Source organism: Callithrix jacchus, chromosome 22 (assembly GCF_049354715.1).
Source record: "Callithrix jacchus isolate 240 chromosome 22, calJac240_pri, whole genome shotgun sequence".
Classification (NCBI taxonomy): domain Eukaryota; kingdom Metazoa; phylum Chordata; class Mammalia; order Primates; family Cebidae; genus Callithrix; species Callithrix jacchus.
The window spans coordinates 5,251,988-5,278,017 of NC_133523.1; the positions used below are offsets into that span (position 1 = coordinate 5,251,988).

Genomic DNA, 26,030 nt, shown 5'->3' on the forward strand with positions numbered 1-26,030 from the left:
GGCTGAGATGGGAGGATCCTTGAACCCAGGAATTCGAAGCTGCAATGAACTATGATTGCGCCACTGTACTCCAGCCTGGGCAACAGAGCGAGACCCTGTCTTAAAAAAAATAAATAAATAAAACGCAGCAAGCCAAATGCTAAAAACAATGCCAGGTGTCACGTGATGCTACTTGTCAGCTACTGTGACTCACCGATGGCATCTGCCATGGGACATCGGGCCTTGGTGGGCTCACGGGGGAGGGCGGAATAGCTGGCCTCATCCCAGGTCTGGGGGTCGATCCTGAACCACGAGATAGAGAGAGAGAGAGAGCAGAGTCCCAAGCCTGGCACACAGCTGTCCTGAGCTGGCATCCCCACAGCCGATTCCCCCTGCCCTGCCTGGCCGGTGCCTGCATTTTTACCCTTAGAGCTGTCTCCTGGGAGGAGGTGCTGGATCTGCCCAGAGCCCAGGGTCCCAGTGGAACACAAGCCCCATCCTCCACTCTTCCTCGGTCACCCTGGCAGTGGGGAGGGGAGGGGAGGGGAGGCCAAGGTTACTGAGCCCCTCCCCCTGCCTGGCTATAATTAGCCCATAGATGAATTAAACATGAGGCTGGGCCTGTCTGGGCTGCAGCGGAGGCTGCAGCAGCGTCCCTGACACTATAATTGTTCCCGGGCAGCGGCAGCCAGAGGACAGGGCTGATGTGTGAGGCCGGGGGAGGTAGGGACACACTCGCTGGGCAGGGCTGTGGCAACACAGCTGTGTGGGGCCCGCGCACATCTTTGGCAGGTACACGTGTGTCCCCGCGTGCATATGTGTGTGGTCCTTGGGGCTCTCCAAGTGTGGGGGGGGCCTTTGGGCCTGGAGAAGGCTCCAGGCTCAGGATTCCTGGGATGAAGGTGGCAGCACCACCAGGGACACGAAGGGGGACTCTCCATCCAGCCCCATCTCCAGCAGCTGCTAACAGCTGGCACGGTAATTCACACCTGTAATCCCAGCACTTTGAGAAGCCAAAGAGGGAGGATCACTTGAGGCCAGGAGTTCAAGACCAGGAGTTCAACACAGTGAGACCTCATTTCTACAAGAAGCTTAAAAATTAACTGGGTGTGGTGGTTCACACCTGTCATGGCAGCTCCTTGGGAGGCTGAGGCAGGAGGCTTGCTTGAACCTGAGAGGTGGAGGCTGCAGGGAGCCAAGATCACGCCACTGCACTCCTACCTGGAAGACAGAGCAAGACCCTGTCTTAAAAAACAAAAAGGCCGAGCAAGGTGGCTCATGCCTGTCATCCCAGCACTTTGGGAGGCCGGGACAGGCTGATCCCCTAAAGTCAGGAGCAGCCCAGCCAACATGGTGAAACCTCGTCTCTACTAAAAATACAAAAGTTGGCCAGGTACGGTGGCTCACGCCTGTAATCCTAGCACTTTGGGAGGCCGAGGTGGGTGGATCACCTGAGGTCAGGAGTTCAAGACCAGCCTGGCCATCATGGCAAAACCCCATCTTTATTAAAATAAATAAATTAATTAATTTTTTAAAAATACAAAAATTAGCCAGGCATGGTGGTAGATGCTGTAATCCCAGCTACTCAGGACACTGAGGCAGGAGAATGGCTTGAACCCGGGAGGCGGAGGTTGCAGAGGGCCGAGATCGCGCCACTGCACTCCAGCCTGGGTGACACAGCCAGACTCCATCTCAAAAAAAATAAAGATATAGAAACCCAGTCTAGTGTCTATGGTGCATTCAAAATGACAAATCCTAGAAAAGCTCTTGCAAAATAGAGGTGACTGGCAATAGCTTGCACCGCCCACCAGAGCTATCATAAAAATAAAATGAGAGAAGGGGCCGGGCACCATGGCTCACACCTGTAATCCCAGCACTTTGGGAGGCTGAGGCGGGTGCATCACAAGGTCAGGAGTTTGAGACCAGCCTGACCAGATGGTGAAACCCCCATCTCTACTAAAAATACAAAAATTAGCCGGATGTGGTGGTGCGTGCCTGTAATACCAGCTACTTAGGAGGCTGAGGCAGGAGAATCGCTTGAACCCGGTGGGGCGGGGGGCGGAGTTGCAGTGAGTTGAGATTGTGCCACTGCACTCCAGCCTGGGAGACAGAGCGAGACTCCGTCTCAAAAACAAAACAAAAACAAAAAAATGTTGAGATGAGGAGAGTGTGTAAACCCCCGGCACATACCCAGTGCCTGCAGAGTGGTTTCTGCAACCGTGGCACCAAGCAAGCTGGTGTAGATCATTTTCTTTTAACAGTTATAAATTCATTTCAATGTATATATTCCCCCAAATTTATATACAGCATCTACTCTGCTCAGAAAAGATATATATCTGGGTTTTCATGGCAGGACATAAAGGGTGCATTTTAAAAATAAATATATTTTGTCAGATAACAATGGGAGAAGTCGCTTTAGAGAAAAATGATGGTGAGAAGGAAGGAAGCCTGGAGTCAGGAACCGCTCAGAGTAATAGATTTCTCAACCGTTCCTGGGCCCGGTAATTAATCCTGAGGGGCTAATTAAATTCCAGCTTCCTCTCTAGCCACTCAGCAGCCTCCCTCCCGGCCTCCCTCTCCCCCGGGGAGGCCGGGCCTGGCCCACCCCTGCCAGAGCCTCCCTCCCGCTGAGCCGACAGGCCCCCAGTTCCCTGGGCTTAATCACCAGGAACTAAGGTTTAATCAGAAGGTAGCTTGAGAGGAATGGCCTCCCCCAGGTGTACACCCGCACCCGGAATTGGGGTGAGCTCGGTGGGGCGGGGTCGAGCAAACGCAGGGTCAGAGCCCGTCATTCACTTCACACTTAGGCGTTATATTCATCGTATATGATTTCATAATCCTCGTGACTTTTTTTTTTTTGAGACCGGGTTCTTCCTCTGTCACCCGGGCTGCAGTCCAACGGCACAGTCACGGCTCACTGCGGACTCAACCGCCCTACCTCAAGCGATCCTCCTGCCTCAGCCTCCCGAGTAGCTGGGACCACAGGCGTGCACCACCACACCAGGCTAATTTCTTTTGTATTTTAGTGGAGATGGGGTTTCACCATGTTGCCCGGGCTGGTGTCGGCCCCCTGAGCTCAGGTGATCCACCCACCTCGGCCTCCCCAAGTTTGAGGATTACAGGCGTGAGCCACCGCGCCCTGCCCTCCTGCTTCTTTTGACTGTTTTTCTGTAGCTACCAGGAAACCTGTAATTGCATGTTGATCCTATTTGCGTTTCTAAGATGCTGCAGGCTTTGCACTGACCACCAGAGAGCGCCGTGCCCCTTGTGGCAAGATCAAGCAACCTGGACTCTGAAGGAAAAGGAAGTAGCTCAAACCGACGATCAGTCCTTTGTGGTTGTTGTCTAAGAGAAGTTCTTACAACCGAGACTCATTTGCCATCTGGCATCTTTCAGCACCTACGGGAGACAAATCTGCCTTGAGACAGGGAGTCTGCCGCTGATTCTCACCCCATTTTATCCAGCTAGGTGGAGGACAGATGAGGCCTTCAGTCAACTCGCGGATTCTGCAGTTTTTCGTTTTGGGTTTTTTTTTGGAGACAGGATCTGCTCTGTATTCCAGGCTGGAATGCAGTGGTGCAATCTCGGCTCACTGCAACCTCCACCTCCTGGATCCAAGTGATCCTCACACTCCAGCCTCCCGAGTAGCTAAGACCACAGGCTTGGGCCACCATCCCAGGCTAATTTGTGTATTTCAAGTAGAGACGGGGTTTTGCCATGTTGGCCAGGCTGGTCTCGAACTCCTGACCTCAGGTGATCCGCCCACCTCAGCCTCCCAAGATGCTGCGACAGGATTTTTTGTTTTTTACTTCCCTTTTTCCAAATGAGAAAACCAAGGCTCAGAGAGGGAGAGTGTGTTGCCCAAAGTGGCCCAGCAGCTCCATCTGGCTCCAATGCCTTCCAGACCGCTCCTCTCAGCCAACTGCCTCCCAGCCTCTAATAAACTCCCGAGAAACGCTGAGCAGATGCAGTGACGCCCACATTCTTTATCTGCCCAAATCGGCCGGCTCGGCAGAGGAGTCAATAATTAATTCTGAATTCTCCCCATTTATCACGGCGGCAGGAGCCGGAGTGCCTGGAATCTCAATCCCAAGCCTTGGTCACCTGGACCACGGCACAGTGGTGGCCGGAACTGGGATGGGGAGGGGGCCTCACCGAGCCTGGGAAGGGCATCTTCCCAGGTGTGTCCCTGGGTGTCCCTGGCTCCCCAGCACTCCCTGACGCTGGGTTATTACACGCCGTGCACTGCAGCAGTGACCAAACCAGACCCCTTCCCCGTCTTCCTGCTGCCCACGGGCTAGTGGGGAAAACATACATCGAATGAATAATAATATAAATAATTAATGCTACAAAGGAAAAGAACAAGATGCTGTGAGAATACAAAACAGGAACGTGACTTGTTTTGGGGCCTCCCCAAGGAAGTGACATTGAACCTGCGAATCACAGGGTGAAAGGTGAAAGGGTGGAAGAGGGTATTTCATATACAGAAATAGCCCACACAGGCCGGGCGCGGTGGTAATCCCAGTGCTTTGGGAGGCTGAGGCGAGCGGATCACCTGAGGTCAGGAGTTCAAGACCAGCCTGGTCAACACGGTGAAACCACGTCTCTACTCAAAATACAAAAATTCGCCAGGCAAAGATAACAAGTAAGAAACAACAACAAAGACACAGAAAAGCAAACAAACAAACAAACAAAAAATTAGCTGGGCGTGGTGACACATGCCTGTAGTCCCAGCCACCAAGGAGGCTGAGGCAGGAGGAAGGCTTGAACCCAGGAGGCGGAGGGCACAGTGAGCTAAGATTGTGCCACTGCACTCCAGCCTGAGCAACAGAGCTAGATTCTGTCTCAGAAAAAAAGAAAAGGAAGGAAGGAAGGAGGGAGGGAGGGAAGGAGGGAGGGAGGGAGGGAGGGAGGGAGGGAGGGAAGGAAGGAGGGAGGGAAGGAGGGAGGAGGGAAGGAAGGAGGGAGGGAGGGAAGGAAGGAAGGAGGGAGGGAGGGAAAGAAGGAAGAAGAAGGAAGGAAGGAAGGAAGGAAGGGAGGGAGGGAGGGAGGGAGGGAGGGAGGGAGGGAAAAGACATGGTCTATGAACAAAACCCTGTGGCTGAGGCCCAGCAAGGGGTTTAGTCGATCTGAAACTCAAAGCACAAGTGTGAGGTCAGTGCCAAGTCAGGAGACCTCAGGGCCAGGCCTGGAGCCCTCATAGTGAAGTCAGCAGCCTCCAGTGAATAGCCAGGAGCCATCAAGGAAAGAAATGGGTAAGTTTCCCTGATGATCCAAGGGGTGGTGGAGAGGCCGCTTCCACCCCAGCTGCGTCACCCTGCAAGGCCAGGGGTTTGGCTCTGAGGTCTCTTTGCTTTTTTTCCTTATGACTGTTTTCCCTTTTGAGGGTTCTTTCAAATCCATTTGGGACAGGGATGAGTCAGGATTTCTCTGCCAGCAAACAGCCAATGTCATGCAAGCAGCTCCTGGCCTGGCCATCCCAGATACCTCCCTCCCTGGGTAGGCAGGGAAACTGAGGCCCAGCGAGGGACAAAGAACACCCGAGGTCACTCAGGGGAAGGTCACATGTGGAAGGGGTTTCCAGGGAGTCTCAGGGACCATGCACCTGCCCTCCAGCCTCCGCTTCTTTTGTTGGGGGTGTGTGTGGATCTCACTCTGCCGTCCAGGCTGGAGTGCAGTGGTACAGTCTCGGCTCACGGCAGCCTCCGCCTCCCAGACTCAAGCAATTCTCCCACCTCAGCCTCCGGAGTAGCTGGGATTACAGGTGTGCGCCACCACACCCGGCTATGTTTTTTGTATTTTTAGTAGTGATGGGGTTTTGCCATGTTGCCCAGGCCCGGGCTGGTCTCAAACTCCTGGCCTCCAGCTCCCACAGTGCTAGGATCACAGGCATGAGCCACAATGCTGACCAACTCGTTTCCATCATTTATTTTTTTAAATGTGATGTTATATTTCTTAATTATGTATTTATTTCAGAGACAGGGTCTCGCTCTGTCACCGCCCAGGCTGGAGTACAGTGGCGTGATTATAGCTCACTGCAGTCTCAACCTCAAGAGGCTCAAGTGATCCTCCTGCCTCAGTCTCCCAAGTAGCTGGGACCATAGGGGCATGCCACCACGCCAGCTAATTTTCTTTTTTTTTTTGAGAGAATTTTGCTCTGTCACCCAGGCTGGAGTGCAATATCGCAACCTCGGCTCTCTGCCTCAGCCTCCTGAGTAGCTGGGATAACAGGCACATGCCATCAAGCCCAGCTGGTTTTGTATTTTCAGTAAGAGACGGGGTTTCTCCATGTTGGTCAGGCTGGGCTTGAACTCCTGACCTCAGATGATCTGCCTGCCTCAGGCTCCCAAATTGCTAGGATTACAGGTGTGAGCCATCATGCCCAGCCCCAGCTAATTTTTAAATGCTTTTGGAAAGACTGGGTCTCGCCGTGTTTCCCAGGCTGGTCTCAAACTCCTGGGCTCGAGCAATCGTCCTGCCTCAGCCTCCCAAAGTGCTGGGATTAGTCAGGAGTCACCGAGCCTGGCCCAGGGAGAGGTGTCTTTTTCAATAGGAAATTTGAGAAAAAAAAAATACAGAGACTGAGAGAGAGACCAACTGAGAGACCTGGAAGAGAGGTGGAGATAATGAGATACAACAGAACCGCAGAGAGAATCAGAGCAACAGAGAGCAGCTGAAAAGATGCCGGGCACGGGGGCTCACACCAGCAATCCCAGCACTTTGAGAGGCCGAGGCGGGAAGACTGCTTCAGCCAGCAAGTTCTAGAACAGCCTGGGCAATATGGCAAAACCCCATCGCTACAAAAATTTAAAACTTAGCTGGGTGTGGTGGCGTGTGCCTAGATTCCCAGCTACTCAAGAGCCTGAGGCGGGAGGATCGCTTCAGCTGGGGAGGTTGAGGCTGCAGTGATCCGTGATTATGCCACTGCATTCCAGCCTGGACCCCGTCTCAATAAAAAGAAAATAACGTAAGAGACTGAGACACAGATAGGAGAGGAGAGGAGAGAGAGGAAGAAAGGTGGCAAGGTCAGAACGAGCACTAAGGTGTCTGGGAGCTGTTGAATGAATTACAAAGAAAGGCTCCTTCCTGGGGCCCTCTCACCTCTGCAGCTGGGTCCTCTTGTGCAGTCAACAACCTGCCCCACTGTCTGTGGCAGCTGGAGCAGCATCTGTCTTGATATCTCGCATTGAATGAAGGCTCAGAGTTAGGAGAATGCCAGAGCCTGGAGTCACACAGAGAGAGGAGAGAGGCAGGGCGGGACGGAGGCGGGAACTCCAGGTGCTGGCAGTTTCTGGCTAAACCACTGAGGTCTTCTCAGGGAGCCACCTGGACTCATCAGCCCCCTAGGACCTTCCTGGAGCACCAACTAGGTGGGCGGCCGAGGAGGGAAGGGGCCCCTCCCGAGGACGCCGCGGGCCCCAGCCAGATGGTGGCTGCCAAGCCTCACCCGAAACTCCTCACGGCCCACACTTGCTCAGGGTGGAGCCCGGAGTCTGAGAGGCCCTTGCACGGAGCAGGCGGGCTTCCCCAGGCTTCCCAGCCCTGAGATGGGAGGGGGCTGGCAGGGGTCACATGGCCTAACAGCTTGTGCAAAGGCCTGGAGGGGACAGAGAGGAAGGTGACGGACATGATCAGCTCAAAACCATAGCGGGGGGAGAGTGAAGCCCAAGAGAGCTTGAGGGCCAAGTTAGGAAGCTTCGACTCGATCGTGGTTTCAGACAAACATTGAATCTTTATTCGGTACCCTCTCAAAACAGCATCTCTGTATCTAGCTCCAAGCTGGGTGATCCTGAGACCCCAAGAGTAGCGATGACTGTTGACTGCTCAGAGGAGACACAAACCTCCCAGTTCGGAAGATCCCCGAGTGAGTCAGAGGTGAGACTGGAAGCAGCAGAACCTCGAGGGAAGTAGGCTCTCCTTGAAGGATAAGAAATGGCTGCATGAAGAAGCGGGTATTGAAGCTAGGGCTTTGAAGGATGAATAGGAGTTTGCCAAACAAAGAAGGTGGGACATGCAAACCAAGTGGAGGGACTGTGGCCAGAACTCAGGGACATGTGGCTGGAGGAGCAGGAGAAAGACAGACGGGAGGAGCGGGAAGAGTCAGTGTGAGCCTTCCCCAGATCCAAAACCAGCAGCCTGTCATTGAGGGCCCAGAAACCCCACGATCGCTCCCCTTGGCCCTGTCAAGCCCTGTCAGGCCTGCGGCTTCCTCAGAGCAGCTCCGACAACTGCAGCCACTGTCGTCTCTCCTCCTTGGCACTTTGGTACACGGTGACACTCCGTCGGGGCCGCTTTCCACGGTGTGGCTGTGGGACCCTAGGCTCACACCCCAGTTTTCCAACCTCGAAAATGGGCTGCAGGAAACCACTTTTGCAGCTAATGTCTATGTCAGGCCAGGGAGGCCTTCGACAAATGATGCAAAGAAGGAAGAGAAAAATGGAAGATGGAGACGGAGCGGGAAGGAAGGGGGCGAAGGAGGAGAGACGGGCTCGGATGGGAAGAGGGAGGAAGAAGGCTGCGCACCTCCCTCCCCAGGTCATCACCAAGAGACAGGCCCAACATTATTATTTCAGAACACGCCAGCCAGCACTGTCAAGGCTTAAGAAATGGGTGATGATTTGCATGTAATCTGCATGCAATTTGCATACTGTTTGTTAAATGTCAAAACGCCCTGAAAATGCTTTCTCCCACCTCCACCCCAAGTCAAGAAGCAGGAAACCCTTCCCCACTTCCTCCACCAGCTCCCGGCCTGGGCTGGGGACCCTCGGTTCAGAGGCTGCTGGGACACCAGTCCAGAGGGTGGTGACCCCGGGCAAGCTGAACGCCATCTCTGAAATGGGCCGTCATCCCGGCCTCCGCTGAGTGAGACGGAGCTCTAAAGAGACATGCGCAGGTCCCAGCACAGAGCAGGGACCAAGGAACGGAACTGGGGAGATTCCGAAATGCCCGTTTTCTAGCCAAACCCTGATGGAGGCAGGTCCCTGAATAAGCACAGAGAAATGAGTGCTGGAGGGGACCCAGGCTCGAGACAGACACGCGTGACCCAGCTGTTAGCAGAGGCGCAAACCATGCATGAGCAGGGATCTGAGCTGCCTCCCTCTGCTGTGTCCCTGACAGCCTCTGTGGGCCTCAGTTTACCCTCTGCGGAATAGACAGCAGAAGACTCTGCTCTAGGAGGAGCTCCAGGAGTGGGGTCTCCGTGGACAAGGTCCTGGGCTAGGCACCAAGGGCGGGAGAGGGGATAGGAAGACCCCCCTCCAGGTACACCTGGGAGCCAGCAAGACCCAAGTCACTCTGCAAAGCAGCTCCGGCAGTTCTGCCCGCTGGAGTGAAGGGGGGCCCCTCTCTCTGTCTCCCCTCCATCTCCCCCTCCTCTCGGCCAAGTGGAAGTGGAGGCGAGACGGCCCCCATTCAGCAGATGCTCTGAGGGGAGGCGAGCGGGAGCCCGCCCGGCCATCCCCGAGCTAAGCTAAGCAAACGCGCAGTCTGGGCGCAGCTGTCCCGGTGGTGGCGATTACATGTCCACCTGTCAACAGGACTCTTCATTAAAACATTCTTCCATGGCTGGGCGCGGTGGCTCACGCCTGTAATCCCAGCACTTTGGGAGGCTGAGGCGGGCTGATCACGAGGTTAAGAGATCGAGACCATCCTGGTCAACATGGTGAAACCCCGTCTCTACTAAAAATACAAAATTTAGCTGGGTATGGTGGCGCGTGCCTGTAATCCCAGCTACTCAGAAGGCTGAGGCAGGGGAATTGCCTGAACCCAGAAGGCGGAGGTTGCGGTGAGCCGAGATCGTGCCATTGCACTGCAGCCTGGGTAACAAGAGGAAAACTCTGTCTCAAAAAAAAAAAAAAATTCTTCCTGGCCAGGCGCAGTGGCTCATGCCTGTAATCCCAGCACTTTGGGAGGCCGAAGGGTGGGGGAGACCACAAGGTCAGGTCCTGGCTAATACGGTGAAACCCTGTCTCTACTAAAAATACAAAAAATTAGCGTGGTGGCCTGATCCCAGCTAATTGGGAGGCTGAGGCAGGAGAATCACTGGAGCCCGAGAGGCAGAGGTTGCAGTGAGCTGAGATCATGTCAGTGCACTCCAGCCCGGGGGACAGAGCAAGATTCCGTCTCAAAAAAAAAAATCAATTCTTTTTTCCCAGGCTCCAGGTTCCAGCGCCTCCGCCCGTGGTGCCTGGAGAGGGAACATGGCCCTGGAAGACATACACGGCCCCTGTGCCCCCTCCCCCAATTCCCTCCCTAGGGGCCAAGCAAGGGTAGTGTGGCTGCAGGTCAGAGGTGCAACCCTGAGGGTCTCCACCTGGAATTCCCACGACTCATTGCCTGCAAAGTCCTGAGATGACCTCCCATGCCTCGGCCCAGTTCCCCACCCCCAGATCCGCCTGCGCTTGGCCAGAGCCCTTCAGACCCCCTCCCCCACCACCTCAAGACCCTTGGCAGACAGCGAGGCATCCAGATTTAAGGGGAAGGGGAAACCGCCCATGTGGTGGGCACTGGTGCCTGCTGGGGAGGTACTTGGGGTGGAGATGGGGTGCTATTGGAGGCCTGAGAAGGAGCTGCGATGACGGCGTCTCCCCACTTAGTCACTAAAGAGCTCGGGCAGGACTGGCTGCCCCTCCAGCCAGGGCTGTTCACTGCACGAAGGGCCTGTGGGGGCCCCAATGAGGGCTAGGTGCTCTCTGCCTGGGAAGGAGGGAATCCGAGAAGACTTCCTGTAGGAGGCTGCAGCCCCAGGTGGATTAGAGCTGCAGAGAAGAGGTTGAAAGTGCTCCAGGCAGAGGGCACAGCTTGGGCAAAGGTGTGGCTGGGAGAATGTCGTGGGCAAGACGGGAAGTGCCTCCGAGTGCTCTTCCTCTCCCCTGTGCTTCTCTTCATGCGATGCCCTCTGGCTGTCCCTGGGAGCCTTCCACAGTGGCACAGTGCTTCCCACTGAAGACAGGGTACCCAGGGCCCCAGGAGGGGAGCCAAAGCCTCAAAGTCACACAGCAGAGCTGAAAGGCTCAAGGCTCCCTCCTGGTAGGCTGGGCAGGAGCAACAATGTCCTAGGTCCATAAGGGACTGGGGCTCTGGCAGGAGTGTCTGAAGCAACGTGCATCAGCTGGTCAGGCCAGGGTTTCACGGTCCTCCTGGGAGCCCAGACCCTGGAACAACAGAAGGGGAGGGACGAACCCGTTTCAATCCAGGCCCAGGGAAGGGTGACGCTCCGGTTTTCCAGCCAGTTCTCCTTCCCCGTTACCTAACACCCCTGATGTGGACAGTGACACCGCAGCCATCCCTGCCGGTGGATGTCGCTGCTATGTGGACAGTGACACCGCAGCCATCCCCGCCGGTGGATGTCCCTGCTATGTGGACAGTGACACCGCAGCCATCCCCCTCGGTGGATGTCCCTGCTATGTGGACAGTGACACCGCAGCCATCCCCGCCGGTGGATGTCCCTGCTATGTGGACAGTGACACCGCAGCCATCCCCCTCGGTGGATGTCCCTGCTATGTGGACAGTGACACCGCAGCCATCCCCGCCGGTGGATGTCCCTGCTATGTGGACAGTGACACCGCAGCCATCCCCCTCGGTGGATGTCCCTGCTATGTGGACAGTGACACCGCAGCCATCCCCGCCGGTGGATGTCCCTGCTATGTGGACAGTGACACCGCAGCCATCCCTGCCGGTGGATGTCCCTGCTATGTGGACAGTGACACCGCAGCCATCCCCCTCGGTGGATGTCCCTGCTATGTGGACAGTGACACCGCAGCCATCCCCGCCGGTGGATGTCCCTGCTATGTGGACAGTGACACCGCAGCCATCCCCGCTGGTGGATGTCCCTGCTATGTGGACAGTGACACCGCAGCCATCCCCGCCGGTGGATGTCCCTGCTATGTGGACAGTGACACCGCAGCCATCCCCGCCGGTGGATGTCCCTGCTATGTGGACAGTGACACCGCAGCCATCCCCGCCGGTGGATGTCCCTGCTATGTGGACAGTGACACCGCAGCCATCCCCGCCGGTGGATGTCCCTGCTATGTGGACAGTGACACCGCAGCCATCCCCGCCGGTGGATGTCCCTGCTATGTGGACAGTGACACCGCAGCCATCCCCGCCGGTGGATGTCCCTGCTATGTGGACAGTGACACCGCAGCCATCCCCGCCGGTGGATGTCCCTGCTATGTGGACAGTGACACCGCAGCCATCCCCCTCGGTGGATGTCCCTGCTATGTGGACAGTGACACCGCAGCCATCCCCACTGGTGGATGTCCCTGCTATGTGGACAGTGACACCGCAGCCATCCCCGCCGGTGGATGTCCCTGCTATCTTTTAAGAGGAACAGGAATGGCCCCTATTCAACTTGGCTGTTTTCTGCCACCTGATGGCAGTCACAGGAATTGCAGGCAAAGAGCGCAGCAAAACCAGACTGAAGCTCACTCCTTCGTTGTAAGGAGACTGGTAACAGGGCCCAGAGAGGAGAAGCAACTTTTCTGAGGTCACTCAGCAAGTCAGGGGCAACACTAGTCCAAAGAGAAGTGAGAGACACCAAGGCCATGTCCCTACTCTAGGGGCCAAAGCACAGGTGTATGGACGGGGGTCATGGTCAATAACATCTGGTCTCTTCTCCTCTCTGGGCCTCAGTTTCCCCATCTATGGTCTCCACAATCTCTAAGGTCCTTTCTCTGTCTCATCTACTAGAATGACTTACCTGGAGTGAGATCTAGGCTCCCAGGAGGCAGAAAAAGTACCTTCCAAAAGTGTCCCCTACCCCAGCATGTTCCTTCAGCCAGTACCTGGGTCCCCTCGGTCATGGCTCTGTCTCCTCCAGCCCAGGCTACCTGAAAGAGGGAGACAGAAAGACCCAGGCTCAGGAAAAACACAGCCATTGCCTTGGCATTCAAGGCTTCCCTGTTCTGCCCAGTGTCCGCCTGGTGCCGTTTCCCGTAGCAGCCGGGGCTCACCTCCAACACGGAGAGTCCCTCCCCTGCATCCACGCACTGCTGGAGCTCCAGAAAAATGTCCTGAGCAGCCCTCACTCCTTCCCTCCAGAGATAACTCATCCCACTAATATTTACTGAGCGCCTGCTACGTGCCAGGCACTGAACTGGGAATCCAGCAGTGAACAACATGGATGGCACTGCCCTCACGGAGTCTACAGCCTATTGCGGGAGACAGGGGGCAAAAATAAGTATAACGTAGAGAAGCCAGATGCTGACAAGCAATGGGGAGAGAGAGAAAGCAGGGACGGAGTGGAATGCAATTTTATTATTATTTATTTATTTTGAGACGGAGTTTCACTCTTGTTACCCAGGCTAGAGTGCAATGGCGCAACCTCGGCTCACCGCAACCTCCGCCTCCTGGGTTCAGGCAATTCTCCTGCCTCAGCCTCCTGAGTAGCTGGGATTACAGGCACGCGCCACCATGCCCAGCTAATTTTTTGTATTTTTAGTAGAGACGGGGTTTCACATTGACCAGGATGGTCTCGATCTCTTGACCTCGTGATCCACCCACCTCAGCCTCCCAAAGTGCTGGGATTACAGGCTTGAGCCACCGTGCCCAGCTATTTATTTTATTTTTTATTTATTTATTTATTTTTTTGAGACAGAGTTTCGCTCTTGTTACCCAGGCTGGAGTGCAATGGCACAGTCTCGGCTCACTCAACCTCCGCCTCCTGGGTTCAAGCAATTCTCCTGCCTCAGCCTCCTGAGTAATTGGGATTACAGGTACCCGCCAGCACGCCCGGCCAATTTTTGTATTTTTAGTAGGGACGGGGTTTCACCATGTTGGCCAGGCTGGTCTCAAACTCCTGACCTCGTGATGCACCTGCCTCAGCCTCCCAAAGTGCTGGGATTACAGACATGAGCCACTGCACCCGGCTATTTATTTATTTATTAAGAGAAGGAGTTTCACTCTGCCGCCCAGGCTGGAGTGTAATGGTGGGACCTCAGCTCACTACAACCTCCACCTCCTGGGTTCAAGCAATTCTCCTGCCTCAGCCTCCCGAGTAGCTGGGAGTACAGGCACGCACCACCACGCCTGGCTAATTTTTGTATTTTTAGTAGAGAGGGGGTTTCACCATGTTGGCCAGGCTGCTCTCCAACTCCTGACCTCGTGATCCACCTGCCGCCTCCCAAAGTGCTGGGATTATGGGTGTGAGCCACCTCGTGTGGCTGGAATGCAGTTTTAAACAGGAATGGTCAGGGAGGTCTGCAGAGAGAGAGAGAGGGAGGTGGGAATGTGAGGGAACAGCATTCCAGGCTGAAGGAACAGCCTTTGCAGAGGCCTGGAGGCAATGAGGAGGGCTGTGTGGCTTGAGAAGAGTGAGCAAGGGGCAGAGAGGGAGGAGGGGAAAGCAGGGACGGAATCCGGCAGGTCATCCAGGGTCTTGCAAGCATGGGGAAGGGCTTGGGCCTTGACCCTGAGGGAGGTAGGAGCCATGGAGGGCTGCGGGCAGAGGAAGGAGGGGCCCTGACTCAGGGGCTCACAGGCGGCCTCTGGTACCTGCTAGTGGGAGGACAGACTTGTAGGGGACAAGGGCAGGAGCCGCGGACCTGGGTGGGGGTGACCGGGCTGCTCTGGGGGTCGAGAAGTGGGTGGATTCTGGTTACACTTTGAAGGCGGAGCTGAGGGAAGCAGCCAAAGAACAAATACAGGGGCTTGGGAGGAAGAGAGGAGCAGACGGACGCCAGTGAAACCCTGCAAATAACCCGTGTTCCCGCCAAGGAAGCAGGAGGGTTAGTGATGAAGGGCGTGGCCCTAACGCTGGGATTCAGCCAGGCTCCGCCCCTTCGCAGCTAAACCTTGCTGGGCCTCAGTTCCTCCACCTGCAAACTGCCAACGACGACAGCACCCAGCCGGGCGAGGGGGCTCACGCCTGCGATCCCAGCGCTTTGGGAGGCCGAGGCAGGCAGATCACCTCAGGTCAGGTGTTCGAGACCAGCCTGGCCAACACAGTGAAACCCCGTCTCGACTAAAAATATAAAAAGTTAGCCGGGCATGGTGGCGAACACCAATAATCCCAGCTACTCGGGAGGCTGAGGCAGGAGAATCACTCGAACCCGGGAAGCAGAGATTGTGGTGAGCCGAGATGGCGCCACTGCACTCCAGCCGGGGCGACAGAGTGAGACTCCGTTTAAAAAAAAAAAATGCCCTTAGCATCTCATAGGGTCTCAAACATGGCCTGCTGGTTCCTGGGACAACCGTCTCCCTGAGACGCTGCTGCCTCGGGGCAGAAAATGTTGTCACTACCGCATTTCACAGCGTGTAGAAACAGGAGCTGGGAGAAGAGGGGCCCCGGGGGGGTTTGTCCCGAGCAGCCCACGCGGCTTCTCTCACCCTAGGGTACTGTCTGGGCCAACAGGTCTGATGTGTTTTTCTCATTTCTCAGATGGGGAAACTGAGGCCTCTCTGGCTTGTGCTGCGCCACCGGCCAGTAGCCGCTGCTCTGCCTCTGCAGGTATGGGACGGGTCAGAACCCATTTGATGCCCAGAGAGGGTGGGTTAGCTGCCTCGGGACGCACAGCCAGTGAACAGCAAAGGGAGATCGGGGCCCCTGTCTGTTGAAGACAGAACTGGACTCTGTCACTGACCCCAGCTGTGTGTGTGGTCGGGGTGGGGCCAAGGGCAGGGCATCGGGTGGGGTGGCAGCCCAAAGGAGGTTGAAACTGTTTTGTTTTGTTTTGTTTTTTTGAGACAGGGTCTCACTCTGTTGCCCAGGCTGGAGTGCAGTGGCGTGATCTCGGCTCACTGCAACCTCCACCTCCAGGAGGTTCGAGCGACTCTCCTGCCTCAGCCTCCTGAGTAGCTGGGATTACGGGGGCACACCACCACACCCGGCCAATTTTTGTATTTTTAGTAGAATCTGTTTTCGCCACGTTGGCCAGGCTGGTCTCGAACTCCTGACCTCAGGTGATCCTCCCACCTCAGCCTCCCACAGTGCTGGGATGACAGGCGTGAGCCACCGCACCCGGCCAAAACTGTCTCCTCTGAAGGCTCCTCTGCCTCCAACACGGCTCACTGGGACCTGCACCCTGGTCTCCTGTCTCCAGCCCTCCCCCACCACAGTCTGTTCTCCCTGCTGCAGCCAGGGGGTGCCTACGAGCACCGAGTCAGGTTCCATGTCTCCCTGCCCACAGCCCTCCACGGCTCCCACCTCCCTCGGGGTCAAAGCCCAACTCCTCCCTGCAGTCCACAAGGCGCTGCCTGAACTGCCCCGTCCCCCTGCCCTCCCCTCCTCCCTCTCCCCCTCGCTCACTCTGCTCCAGCCACACAGGTCTCCTCGCTGTTCCTTCAACATGCCAGGTGTGGTCCTGCCTCAGGGCCTTTGCACAGGCTCTTCCACTGCCTGGAAGGCCCTTCCTGACTATTTAACCACCTCCTCCACATCACAGCCTGAAATGACACCTTTCCGGGGAGGCGGCCCCCAGCCACTGACCTCTCTCCACCTTCCCCGCGTCCCCCACAGCACTGACTCTGAGCTGACATTCTCCCTTCCCCGCGTCCCCCACAGCACTGACTCTGAGCTGACATTCTCCCTTCCCCGCGTCCCCCACAGCACTGACTCTGAGCTGACACTCTCCCGGGCTTTTATTTGGTTCTCGTCCCACAGGACTGCAGGCTCTGTGAAGGGGAGATCCAGTCTCACGGGGTCGGCGCTGAATGTCAGCGCCCAGCATGGAGCCTGGCACACAGTAGGCGCACAATAAATGCTGACTCTGTACTGCATGATTACAGTCTAGACATCTGAGGGTCACCCAGCCCCCAGACCTCATAGAAAGAACCCCTCTCCCAGCCCCACGCTCTGAACCTCCATCCCTCGTCATCCCCCCAGGCTCCCCCTGCCCTAAGATCGTCCCTCAAGAGGGGGCCTCTCCCGCCCCAACTCCAGCCCCAGCCTCCTGCAACAGGATGGCGTCTGAGGCTCCTGCCCTCAAAACGTCAACCCAGGCTTGGTGACTCAAGCCTCTAGAGGATCGGTGAGTGTGACCCCCATAAAGTCCAGGATAACACATATGGTCCCCGTCCCTCTCCTGCTCGACGCTCCCAAGGGGGCCGTCCCAGGCTCTGCCATCTTCACCACCTCACGGCCACCCCCGACCCATTTCCCGGAGCTGCCCCAGGCCTCCAGTGAGCTGCTCCCGTGGCCCCAGCGCCCTTCTCTACACATCCCTCCTTGGGCCAGAAGACGCCTCTCTTGAGGGTCACCGTGGCCAGGGGACCTCTTTGGGGACCCAGATATCCAAGTCTAGTGTGGGCAGCAGACGTTAGGGTGGGGCTGTGTGAAAGATGAGGGGTAGGGGAGACCAGAGAAGGAAGACAGAGACACCACCTAAGGGAGACACCAAAAACCAGCAGAGACAAATGCACAGAGACACCCAGAGAGAAATACAGAGACAGAGACCCAGAGACAGAGACAGACACACATATTGAGACACACAGAGAGAAAAAGAGCAGAGATCAAAATGACAGAGACAGAGAGAGACAAGCAGCGAGAACAGACAGAAATGGACAGAGACATGCAGAGAAACAGAGAAAAAAGAGACACACAGAGAGACAAACAGCAGAGACAGAAACGGAGAGACACACAGTGAGAAGAAAGCAGAGACCAAAATGGGCAGAGACACAGAGACGAAGGAGAGACTCACAGAGACACAGAAAGAGATGCGGGCACACGCAGAGAGAAATGGACAGGGACACAGACAGAGACAAAAGAGAGAGACACAGAGAGAGAAAACAGCAGAGACAGAGACCGATGGACAGAGAAACAGAGACACAGAGAAAAAGAGATGAAAATGTACAGAGACAAAAGAGGCAGATGCAGAGAAAGAATACAGCAGAGACAGAGACGAGCAGAGACAGAGGAAGAGAGACAGATACACACAGAGGAAAAAAGCAGAGACCAAAACAGGGAGAGAGACAGATGAGGGAGAGACGGAAAGGAAAACAGCAGAGACAGAAGTGGCCAGAGACACCGAGACAATGACAGGCAACAATCATCAGTGACAGGGACAGAGAGGAAAAACACAGACACCAAATGGGCAGAGACAGAGACAAAAGAGAGAGACGAGACAAAGGCGAGAGACACAGCGATAAAAGAGAGCGGCAGAGACGAGAGACACAAACAAAAGAGGTAAGAGAGACAAAGATGAAAGAGAGATAAAAGACAGAGATAAAAGGGACAAAGAGGAGAGGCACAGAGATAAAAAAAAAAAAAAGAGAGAGACGAGGCAAAAAGAAGAGAGATGAGAGAGACAGAGAGACCAAAGAGAGACAAGAGACAGAGGTGAGAGACTGAGACCAGCGAGCAAAGAGGACGAGAGACAGTGACAGAAACAAGAGACAGACAGGGAGAAAAACAGCAGAGACAGAGAGCCCGGAAGCGACACCGGCAGGGCCGGGTCGGGAGAGAGGCCGAGTGGGCAGCGCGAGGAGGGAAAGCGGCGCGGGCCCGGGAGGCCGCCCTGGGCCCCAGCCTCCCCGCCCCCCCTTACCCCCTCCCAGCCGCTCTCCGTGGGGGGTCCCCGGCCGCCGCCCCCCCACCCGGGCCCCGCGGCCACCTGGGGTCGCTGACCAGCAGCAGCACCGAGCCGTCCTGCAGGCGCGCGTCGCGCACGGTCTGGTGGTCGTCCAGCCGCCGCGCGTTGTAGTAGAAGGCGCGCTTCCAGGAGCTCACGCCCTGGCCCACCAGCTGGGCGCGCAGGTCGCTGAGCGTGTCCCGCGGCCGCACGGTCAGCGGCAGCAGCAGCGCCTCGTCCGCCAGGTGCACCTTGATGTGGTAGCGCTTCCAGCGCGACAGCCCCCGCCGCAGCCCCTCCATGGCGTCCGCCGGGCTCCGACTCCGGCCCCGGGCCCCGCGCGCCCCGCGCACCCGCCCGACCGGCCCGGCCGCCCGCCCCCGCCACGCCCGCGCTCCGCCCGCCCGGACACGCCCGGCACGCAAGGGGCAGGCCCGGCCCGGCAGGGCGAGGCGGGTGCCGCAGTCCCCTCAGGCGTCCGCTCCCAACTGTTGGCCTCAGAGTGCGCCCAGGGGTCTAGAGGCGAGGTGGCCACGCGCGACACGGTCATCCCGGAATGTCCAGGGGGGTCACAGAGTGGAGGCGCCAGGGAGGGAGGCTGGGGGGCCACGTTATTTTATTTGCGTATTTTTAAAAAAAATTTTTTTTCTATTTATTTATTTAAGACGGGGTTTCGCCATGTTGATCAGGCTGGTCTTGAACTCCCGACCTCAGGTGATCCGCCCACCTTGGCCTCCAAAGTGCTTGGATTACAGGCGTGAGCTACCGCGCCCCGCCCTTTATTTGATTTCTTTTTTTTTTAATCTTCTTAAGGACAGAATCTCACTCAGTCATCCAGGCTGGAAGGCAGTGGCGCAATCATGGTTCATTGCAGCCTCGACCTCCCGGGCTCCAGCGATCCTCCCGCCTCAGCCTCCCGAGTAGCTGGGACTAAAGGCGCTGCCACCATGCCCAACTCATTTTTGTACTTTTTGTAGAGACGGGATCTGGCTGTGTTGCCCAGGCTGGTCTTGAACTCCTGACGTCAAGCAGTCCTCCACCTCAGCCTCCCAAAGTGCTGGGATTAACCACGTGAGCCACCACACCTGGCCCTGTTATTATTATTTTTAATAGACACAGGGTCTCCCTATGTTGCCCAGTCTGGTGTCCAACCCCTGAGCTCAAGCCATCCTCCTGCCTTGGCCTTCCAAAGTGTTGGGATGTGAGGCCGTAGCCACCACGTCCAGATTTTTTTGTTGTTGCTTTTTGTTCAGATGGAGATTGTAAAGGTAACTCAAACGAAATGAAATTCCAAATGTCCCCTTCGACTCTTGCCCGCAGTGAAAGAAACTATACAACTATTAGGAAAAAACATAGGAGTTAAAAATCAAAATAATGGTAAAGCATACTGAGCCAAGAAACCTTTAATTAAAAGATGAATAACTGGGCTGGGCACGGCTCAGGCCTGTAATCCCAGCACTTTGGAAGGCTGGGGTCAGTGGATCGCCCGAGGTCAGGAGTTCAAGGCCAGCCTGGACAACATGGTGAAACGCCATCTCTACTAGAAACACAAAAATTCTCCAGGCGTGGTAGCACATGCCTGTAATCCCAGCTATTTGGGAGTCTGAGGTAGGAAAATCACTTGAATTTGGGAAGCAGATGTTGCAGTGAGCCAAGATGGTGCCACTGCACTCCAGCCTGGGTGACAGAATGAGACTGTCTCAAAAAAAAAATTAATAACCGAACACATATAAAATTCCTACACACATATACACATTAAAAATGCTAGAAGATTGCGGGGCGCGGCGGCTCATGCCTGTAATCCCAGCACTTTGGGAGGCTGAGGCGGGTGCATCACAAGGTCAGGAGTTTGAGACCAGCCTGACCAACATGGTGAAACCTCATCTTTAAAAAAAGAAGAAGAAAAAGAAAGAAAAAAATACTAGAATATCAACAGGCAATATCAAGACGGAAAGTTTTCCAAAACATGATGGACAAAGGACTAATTTCCTTAATATGTAAAGAACATCTGGAAATCAATAAGGATTAACAAGCCAATTGAAAAATGGGTGAGAGGCCAGGCACAATGGCTCACTCCTGTAATCCCAGCACTTTGGGAGGCCAAGGCAAGTGGATCACCTGAGGTCAGGAGTTCGAGACCAGCCTGGCCAACATGGTAAAACCCTGTCTCTACTAAAAATACAAACATTAGCCAGGTGTGGTGGCGCACGCCTGTAATCCCAGCTACTGAGGAGGCTGAGGCAGGAGAATTGCCTGAATCCAGGAGGCGGAGGTTGCGGTGAGCCGAGATCGCGCCATTGCACTCCAGCCTGGGTAACAAGAGCAAAACTCCGTCTCAAAAAAAAAAAAAAATGGTAAGAGACACGAATGTTTTTTTTGTTTTGTTTTTGAGCCAGGGTCTTGCTCTGTTTCCCACACTGGAATGCGCTGATGCAATCTTGGCTCACTGCAACTTTGTGCCACCCCTCCTGGCTAATTTCTTGTATTTTTAGTAGAGACAGGGTTTCGCCATGTTGCCCAGGCTGGCCTCGAACTCCTGGGACTCAAGCGGTCCTCCCACCTCAGCCTCCCAAAGTGCTGGGATTACAAGCATAAACCACCACACATGAACGGTTTTTGAAAAGGAAATACAAGTACCTTCTGAGCACCGGCAAGGGAGTTCATTCTCGCTCATGGTAACCTAAATGTAAAATAAAACTACCATGAAATACATTTTTTTTTCTTTTCATCTGTCTGGCTGGCACAGATGAAAAAGTCTGGGCGTTCATTCACTGCATTGCCGGGGTTTTGAGGGAGCAGCAGCTTCATGCTGGCGGGGGTCAGAGTGTGAAATGGTGGGAGCTCTCTGACAATAGCTGCTTGAAAAAGGTATCAGCCAGCAGCGTCCTTTCTGGGAAGGTATCCGTGTGCGCAGAGAGAGACGAGAGCCGGATACACGTGCCACGAAACTGACACGCAAGAAACACAGCAAAGCAGGAGGCTGGCACGATCCTTGACCTCCTTGAACAAAGGAGGGAAACTGAGGCCCAGAGAGGAGGAGTGGCAGAATGAGAGTCCAGGCTGGGATGCGCAGACTCCGGGGAAGGTGGGCGGGCTGGCTCAACCTGAAGAACTAGGTCACCGCGGCCCCAGTCACCTCCCTATTCGAGCTGAATTCCAGGCCTCGCCCATCATAATTGCCGGTTGTCCAAGGAGGTCAAGGGGAGGCCTGGGGACCCTTGGCTTTCTGTTGTTGTTGTTTGTGTGTTTGTTTTTGAGATGGAGTCTTGCTCTGTCTCCAGGCTGGAGCGCAGTGGTGCAATCTCAGCTCACTGCAACCTCCACCTCCCGGGTTCAAGTGATCCTTCCGCCTCAGCCTCCCGAGTAGCTGGGGCTGCAGGCAAGCACCACCACGCCCGGCTAATTTTTGTGTTTTTAGTAGAGACGAGGTTTCACCATGTTGGCCAGGATGGTCTCGATCTCTTGACCTTGTGATCCACCCACCTCGGCCTCCCAAACTGCTGGGATTACAGGCGTGAGCCACCGTGCCCGGCCGACCCTTGGCTTTAAAACAGGGAGGCCTCGCTGAGCCCTGGGAGTGCTGGGTGCCACTTCCAGTTAATTCTGACTTTCTCATTAAGCTGTTAGGAAAAGCCTGGTGGCGTCCAGCCAGTCCAGCGACCGGCCCTCTGCCTGGGTCTACGGATTACAGGGATCACGGCTTCTGCCTCCAGACGCTCCTATTATCTGTTGCGGGCAATTACGGAAGACCCAGGCAGACAGTGACAAGCTCAGAGAATCCCTGAGCTCTGGGGTCTGGGAGGCTCAGAATCGTGGGATCACTGAAAATGTAGACTCCTAGAATCTTAGCGCGGCTGCTTTCCGTCCTCCTGAACACTGTAGAATCTCAGAGCCCTCTAGTGGGTGGGCGGGGGCTCTGAGCGGTAATTACCATACGTCCCCTCTGGCTGTCTCAGGGGACAAAGATGGACGAGTAAGTTTTAAGGGAGTTCAGCAGGAAGCAAGAGGAATAGACTTTTAAAAATGGGCCAGAGGCCGGGCACGGAGGCTCCTGTCTGGAAACCCAGCACTCTGGGAGGCTGAGGCAGGAGGATCGCTTGAGGCCAGGATTTCAAGACCAGCCCGGGCCACATAGCAAGATCCTGACTCTACAAAAAAAAAATTTTTTTTTTTTTTTTTTGAGACGGAGTCTGGCTCTTTCACCCACGCTACAGTGCATGACAAATTCTCGGCTCATTGCAGCCTCTGCCTCCCAGGTTCAAGGGATTCTCCTGCCTCCAGGGTAGCTGAGATTATAGGCATGCATCACCATGCCAGGCTAATTTTTGTATTTTTAGTAGAGATGGAGCTTCATCATGTTAGCCAGGCTGGTCTCAAACTCCTGACCTCAAGTGATCCACCTGCCTCGACCTCCCAAAGTGCTGGAATTACAGCTGTGAGCCACTGCGCCTGGCCAGAATTTTAAACTTAGCTGGGCATGATGATGTGCACTCCTGTAGTCCCAGCTACTTGGGAGGCTGAGGTGGGAGAATCACCTGAGACCAGGAGTTGGAGGCTGCAGTGAGCTATAATTGCACCACTGCACTCCAGCCTGGGCAACAGGGCAAGAAGAAAGAAAGAAGGAGAGAAAGGGAAAAGGGAGGAAGGAGGGAGAAAGGGAGGGAGGGAGAGAGGGAGGGATTCACTGCCAGGATATTTGTTGAGCAAATGAAGGTTTATGGTGGTCCCTGTTGGCAAATTGTGTTTTACTAGTCTCATTCTATTAGAAACAAAGGCTATTTGCCACCAACATGTTTAAACAAAGTAGCATTCCTCATATATAAAGAGTTGTTAGAAATCAATAAGAATAAAGAAACACATGCAAAGAACGGGGATACACTGTGGACACAGACAAGACGTACGTGGGAAATTGTAAAACAAATACTCATGAAAACGAATTTAGCCACTCTAATATTTGACAAAGAGGTTCGATAATAGTTTCCGCGAAGGTGCAAGGCAGTGGGCACCAGCATACATTGCTCGGATAAGTTAGTGCCACCTTTCTGAACGGTGAAATGGCAATGCATACTGAAAGCCTTTGATGGAAAATAGTTATAATGACTCACATCTGTTGAGTGAAAATTTCATTTATAACCTTTTCTCTGTCAGAACAGAAACTTCCCAACGGCTATTGTGTCTGTCCTGTTCACCACTGGGTCCCGACGTCTAGGACAACGCATGGCCACGTTTACGCCCAGCCCGGTCCAGTCTTCTCACTTTTCGCAAGTTTGAGAATCACTGAGCTAAGCTAAAAGGAAAGTGTTTTTTTGTTTTCTGAGACGGAGTTTCGCTCGTCTTGTCACCCAGGTTGGAGTCCAATGACATGATCTCGGCTCACTGCACCTACTGGGTCCAAGCGATTCTCCTGCCTCAGCCTCCCGAGTAGCTAGGATTACAGGCATTTGCCACCATGCCCGGCTAATTTCATATTTTTTGTAGAAATGGGGTTTCTCCATGTTGGTCAGCCTGGTCTTGAACTCCTGACCTCAGGTGATCCGCCTGCCTCGGGCTCCCAAAGTGCTGGGATTACAGCGCGCCTGACCTGCTAAAAGCAAAGAAAGTCTTTACGCGGAGTTGTCTGAGCGTCCAATCTATTTAGGCCTTTATGACAACCCTCAAATTCTTAGCAGTGAGTGGAGAATTCTCAGGGGTTTCCCACTGACCCATGGGTTAATAGTTGTGCTTGTAGTTATTAGAATTAAATGAGATGATTTGTCTTTCCTTTTTTGTTTTTTTTTTTTTGAGACAGAGTTTTGCTCTTGTTACCCAGGCTGGAGTGCAATGGCGCGATCTCGGCTCACCGCAACCTCCGCCTCCTGGTTCAGGCAATTCTCCTGCCTCAGCCTCCCGAGTAGCTGGGATTACAGGCACGTGCCACCATGCCCAGCTAATTTTTTGTATTTTTTTTAGTAGAGACGGGGTTTCACCATGTTGACCGGGATGGTCTTGATCTCTTGACCTTGTGATCCACCCGCCTCGGCCTCCCAAAGTGCTGGGATTACAGGCTTGAGCCACTGCGCCCGCCCCCCCCTTTTTTTTTTCTTTGAGAGAAGGTCTGGGCTGGGCACAGTGGCTCATGCCTGTAATCTCAGCATTTTGGGAGGCCGAGGTGGGTGGATCACAAGGTCTGGAGTTCAAGGCCAGCCTGGCCAATATGGTGAAACCCTGTCTCTACTAAAAATAAAAAAAATAGGCCGGGCGCGGTGGCTCACGCCTGTAATCCCAGCACTTTGGGAGGCCGAGGCGGGTGGATCACGAGGTCAAGAGATCGAGACCATCCTGGTCAACATGGTGAAACCCCATCTCTACTAAAAATACAAAAATTAGCTGGGCATGGTGGTGCGTGCCTGTAATCCCAGCTACTCAGGAGGCTGAGGCAGGAGAATCTCTTGAACCCGGGAGGGGGAGGTTGCAGTGAGCCAAGATCGTGCCATTATACTCCATCCTGGGTGACAGAGTTAGACTGTCTCAAAAAAAAAAAAAAAAAAAAGAGACAGAAGGTGTAGCTCTGTGTTGCCCAGGCTGGAGTGCAGTGGTGTGATCTCGGCTCACTGTAATCGCCTCCTGGGCTCAAGTGATCCTCCCATGTCAAATTCTGGGACTATAGGTGCACACCATTCCAGGTGGCTAATTACTGTATTCTTTTGTAGACAGATTTTCGCCATGTTGCCCAGGCTAGTCTCAAATGCTGTGCTCAAGCAATCTGTCCACCTCGGCCTCCCAAAGTGCTGGGATTCCAGGCATGAGCCACCACACCCAGCCTGAGATCATTTCTCACACTCACTGAGTCTTCAGAATGTGCCAGGCAGTATTCAAGGAATTTTACAAACCTCAGCTCACCTTAGCACTTAGCAATGCTGTGAAGTAGGTGCTAATATCAGGCCCATTTTACAGATGAGAAAGCTGAATCCATAGCATGAAAGCAGTACCCTAACCAAGGCCTGGCACATAGTAGGTGCTTCATTTGAGCTGGATCTTCTTCTTTCTTCTGGAGATGGAGTGTCACTCTGTCACCTAGGCTGGAGTGCAGTGGTGCAATCTCAGCTCACTGCAACCTCTGCCTCCCACGTTCGAGAGATTCTCCTGCCTCAGCCTCCCCAGTAGCTGGGATTACAGGCACATGCCGCCATGCCCAGCTAATTTTTTTGTATTTTAGTAGAGACTGGGTTTCACCATGTTGTCCAGGCTGGTCTCGAATCCACCCACCTCAGCCTCTGAAAGTGATGGGATTACAGGTGTGAGCCACTGCGCCCGCCTGAGCAGGATGTAAACCTTGTTTGGTTCAGACCCACAGACACACAGCTCCATGAACTCTCTCTCCTGTCGGGCCCTCAGGAAGCACTTGTCATAAATGTTTCAGTTCTTGAATTCTTTGGTGACTCTATACGGGGCTGCCAGGGAAGGTGAGCAGGGGCGGGAGAGGCAGGTTTCCAAGGGGCGTGGAGACAGGAGACACATCAAGTCGCTCGCCAGCCCAGATACACCAAAATGTACACAGGACGAGGA

At 54.7% G+C, this 26,030-nt stretch overlaps 1 protein-coding gene across 4 annotated transcripts; it reads right to left on the reverse strand.

The window, feature by feature from the left end:
• Positions 1–7,691: 7,691 nt before the first annotated feature.
• Positions 7,692–18,872, reverse strand: TINCR (TINCR ubiquitin domain containing). 4 transcript variants are annotated; one of them, XR_013531018.1, is made up of 3 exons: positions 18,528–18,872; positions 12,680–12,809; positions 7,692–11,132 (listed from the first exon to the last, which is right to left on the reverse strand). XR_013531018.1 is itself a non-coding variant. In XM_035284010.3 (3 exons), the coding sequence occupies exons 1-3, from the start codon at positions 18,785–18,787 to the stop codon at positions 7,849–7,851; spliced, it is 339 nt and encodes a 112-aa protein (XP_035139901.1). In that variant the 5' UTR covers positions 18,788–18,872; the 3' UTR covers positions 7,692–7,848. The 4 variants fall into 4 exon arrangements, 3 of the variants coding, with proteins under 3 accessions (XP_035139901.1, XP_035139900.1, XP_017822941.1); XM_035284010.3 differs by having other exon boundaries at positions 7,692–7,896; positions 12,765–12,809; positions 18,542–18,872; XM_035284009.3 differs by having other exon boundaries at positions 18,542–18,872.
• Between the last annotated feature and the right edge of the window lie 7,158 nt (positions 18,873–26,030).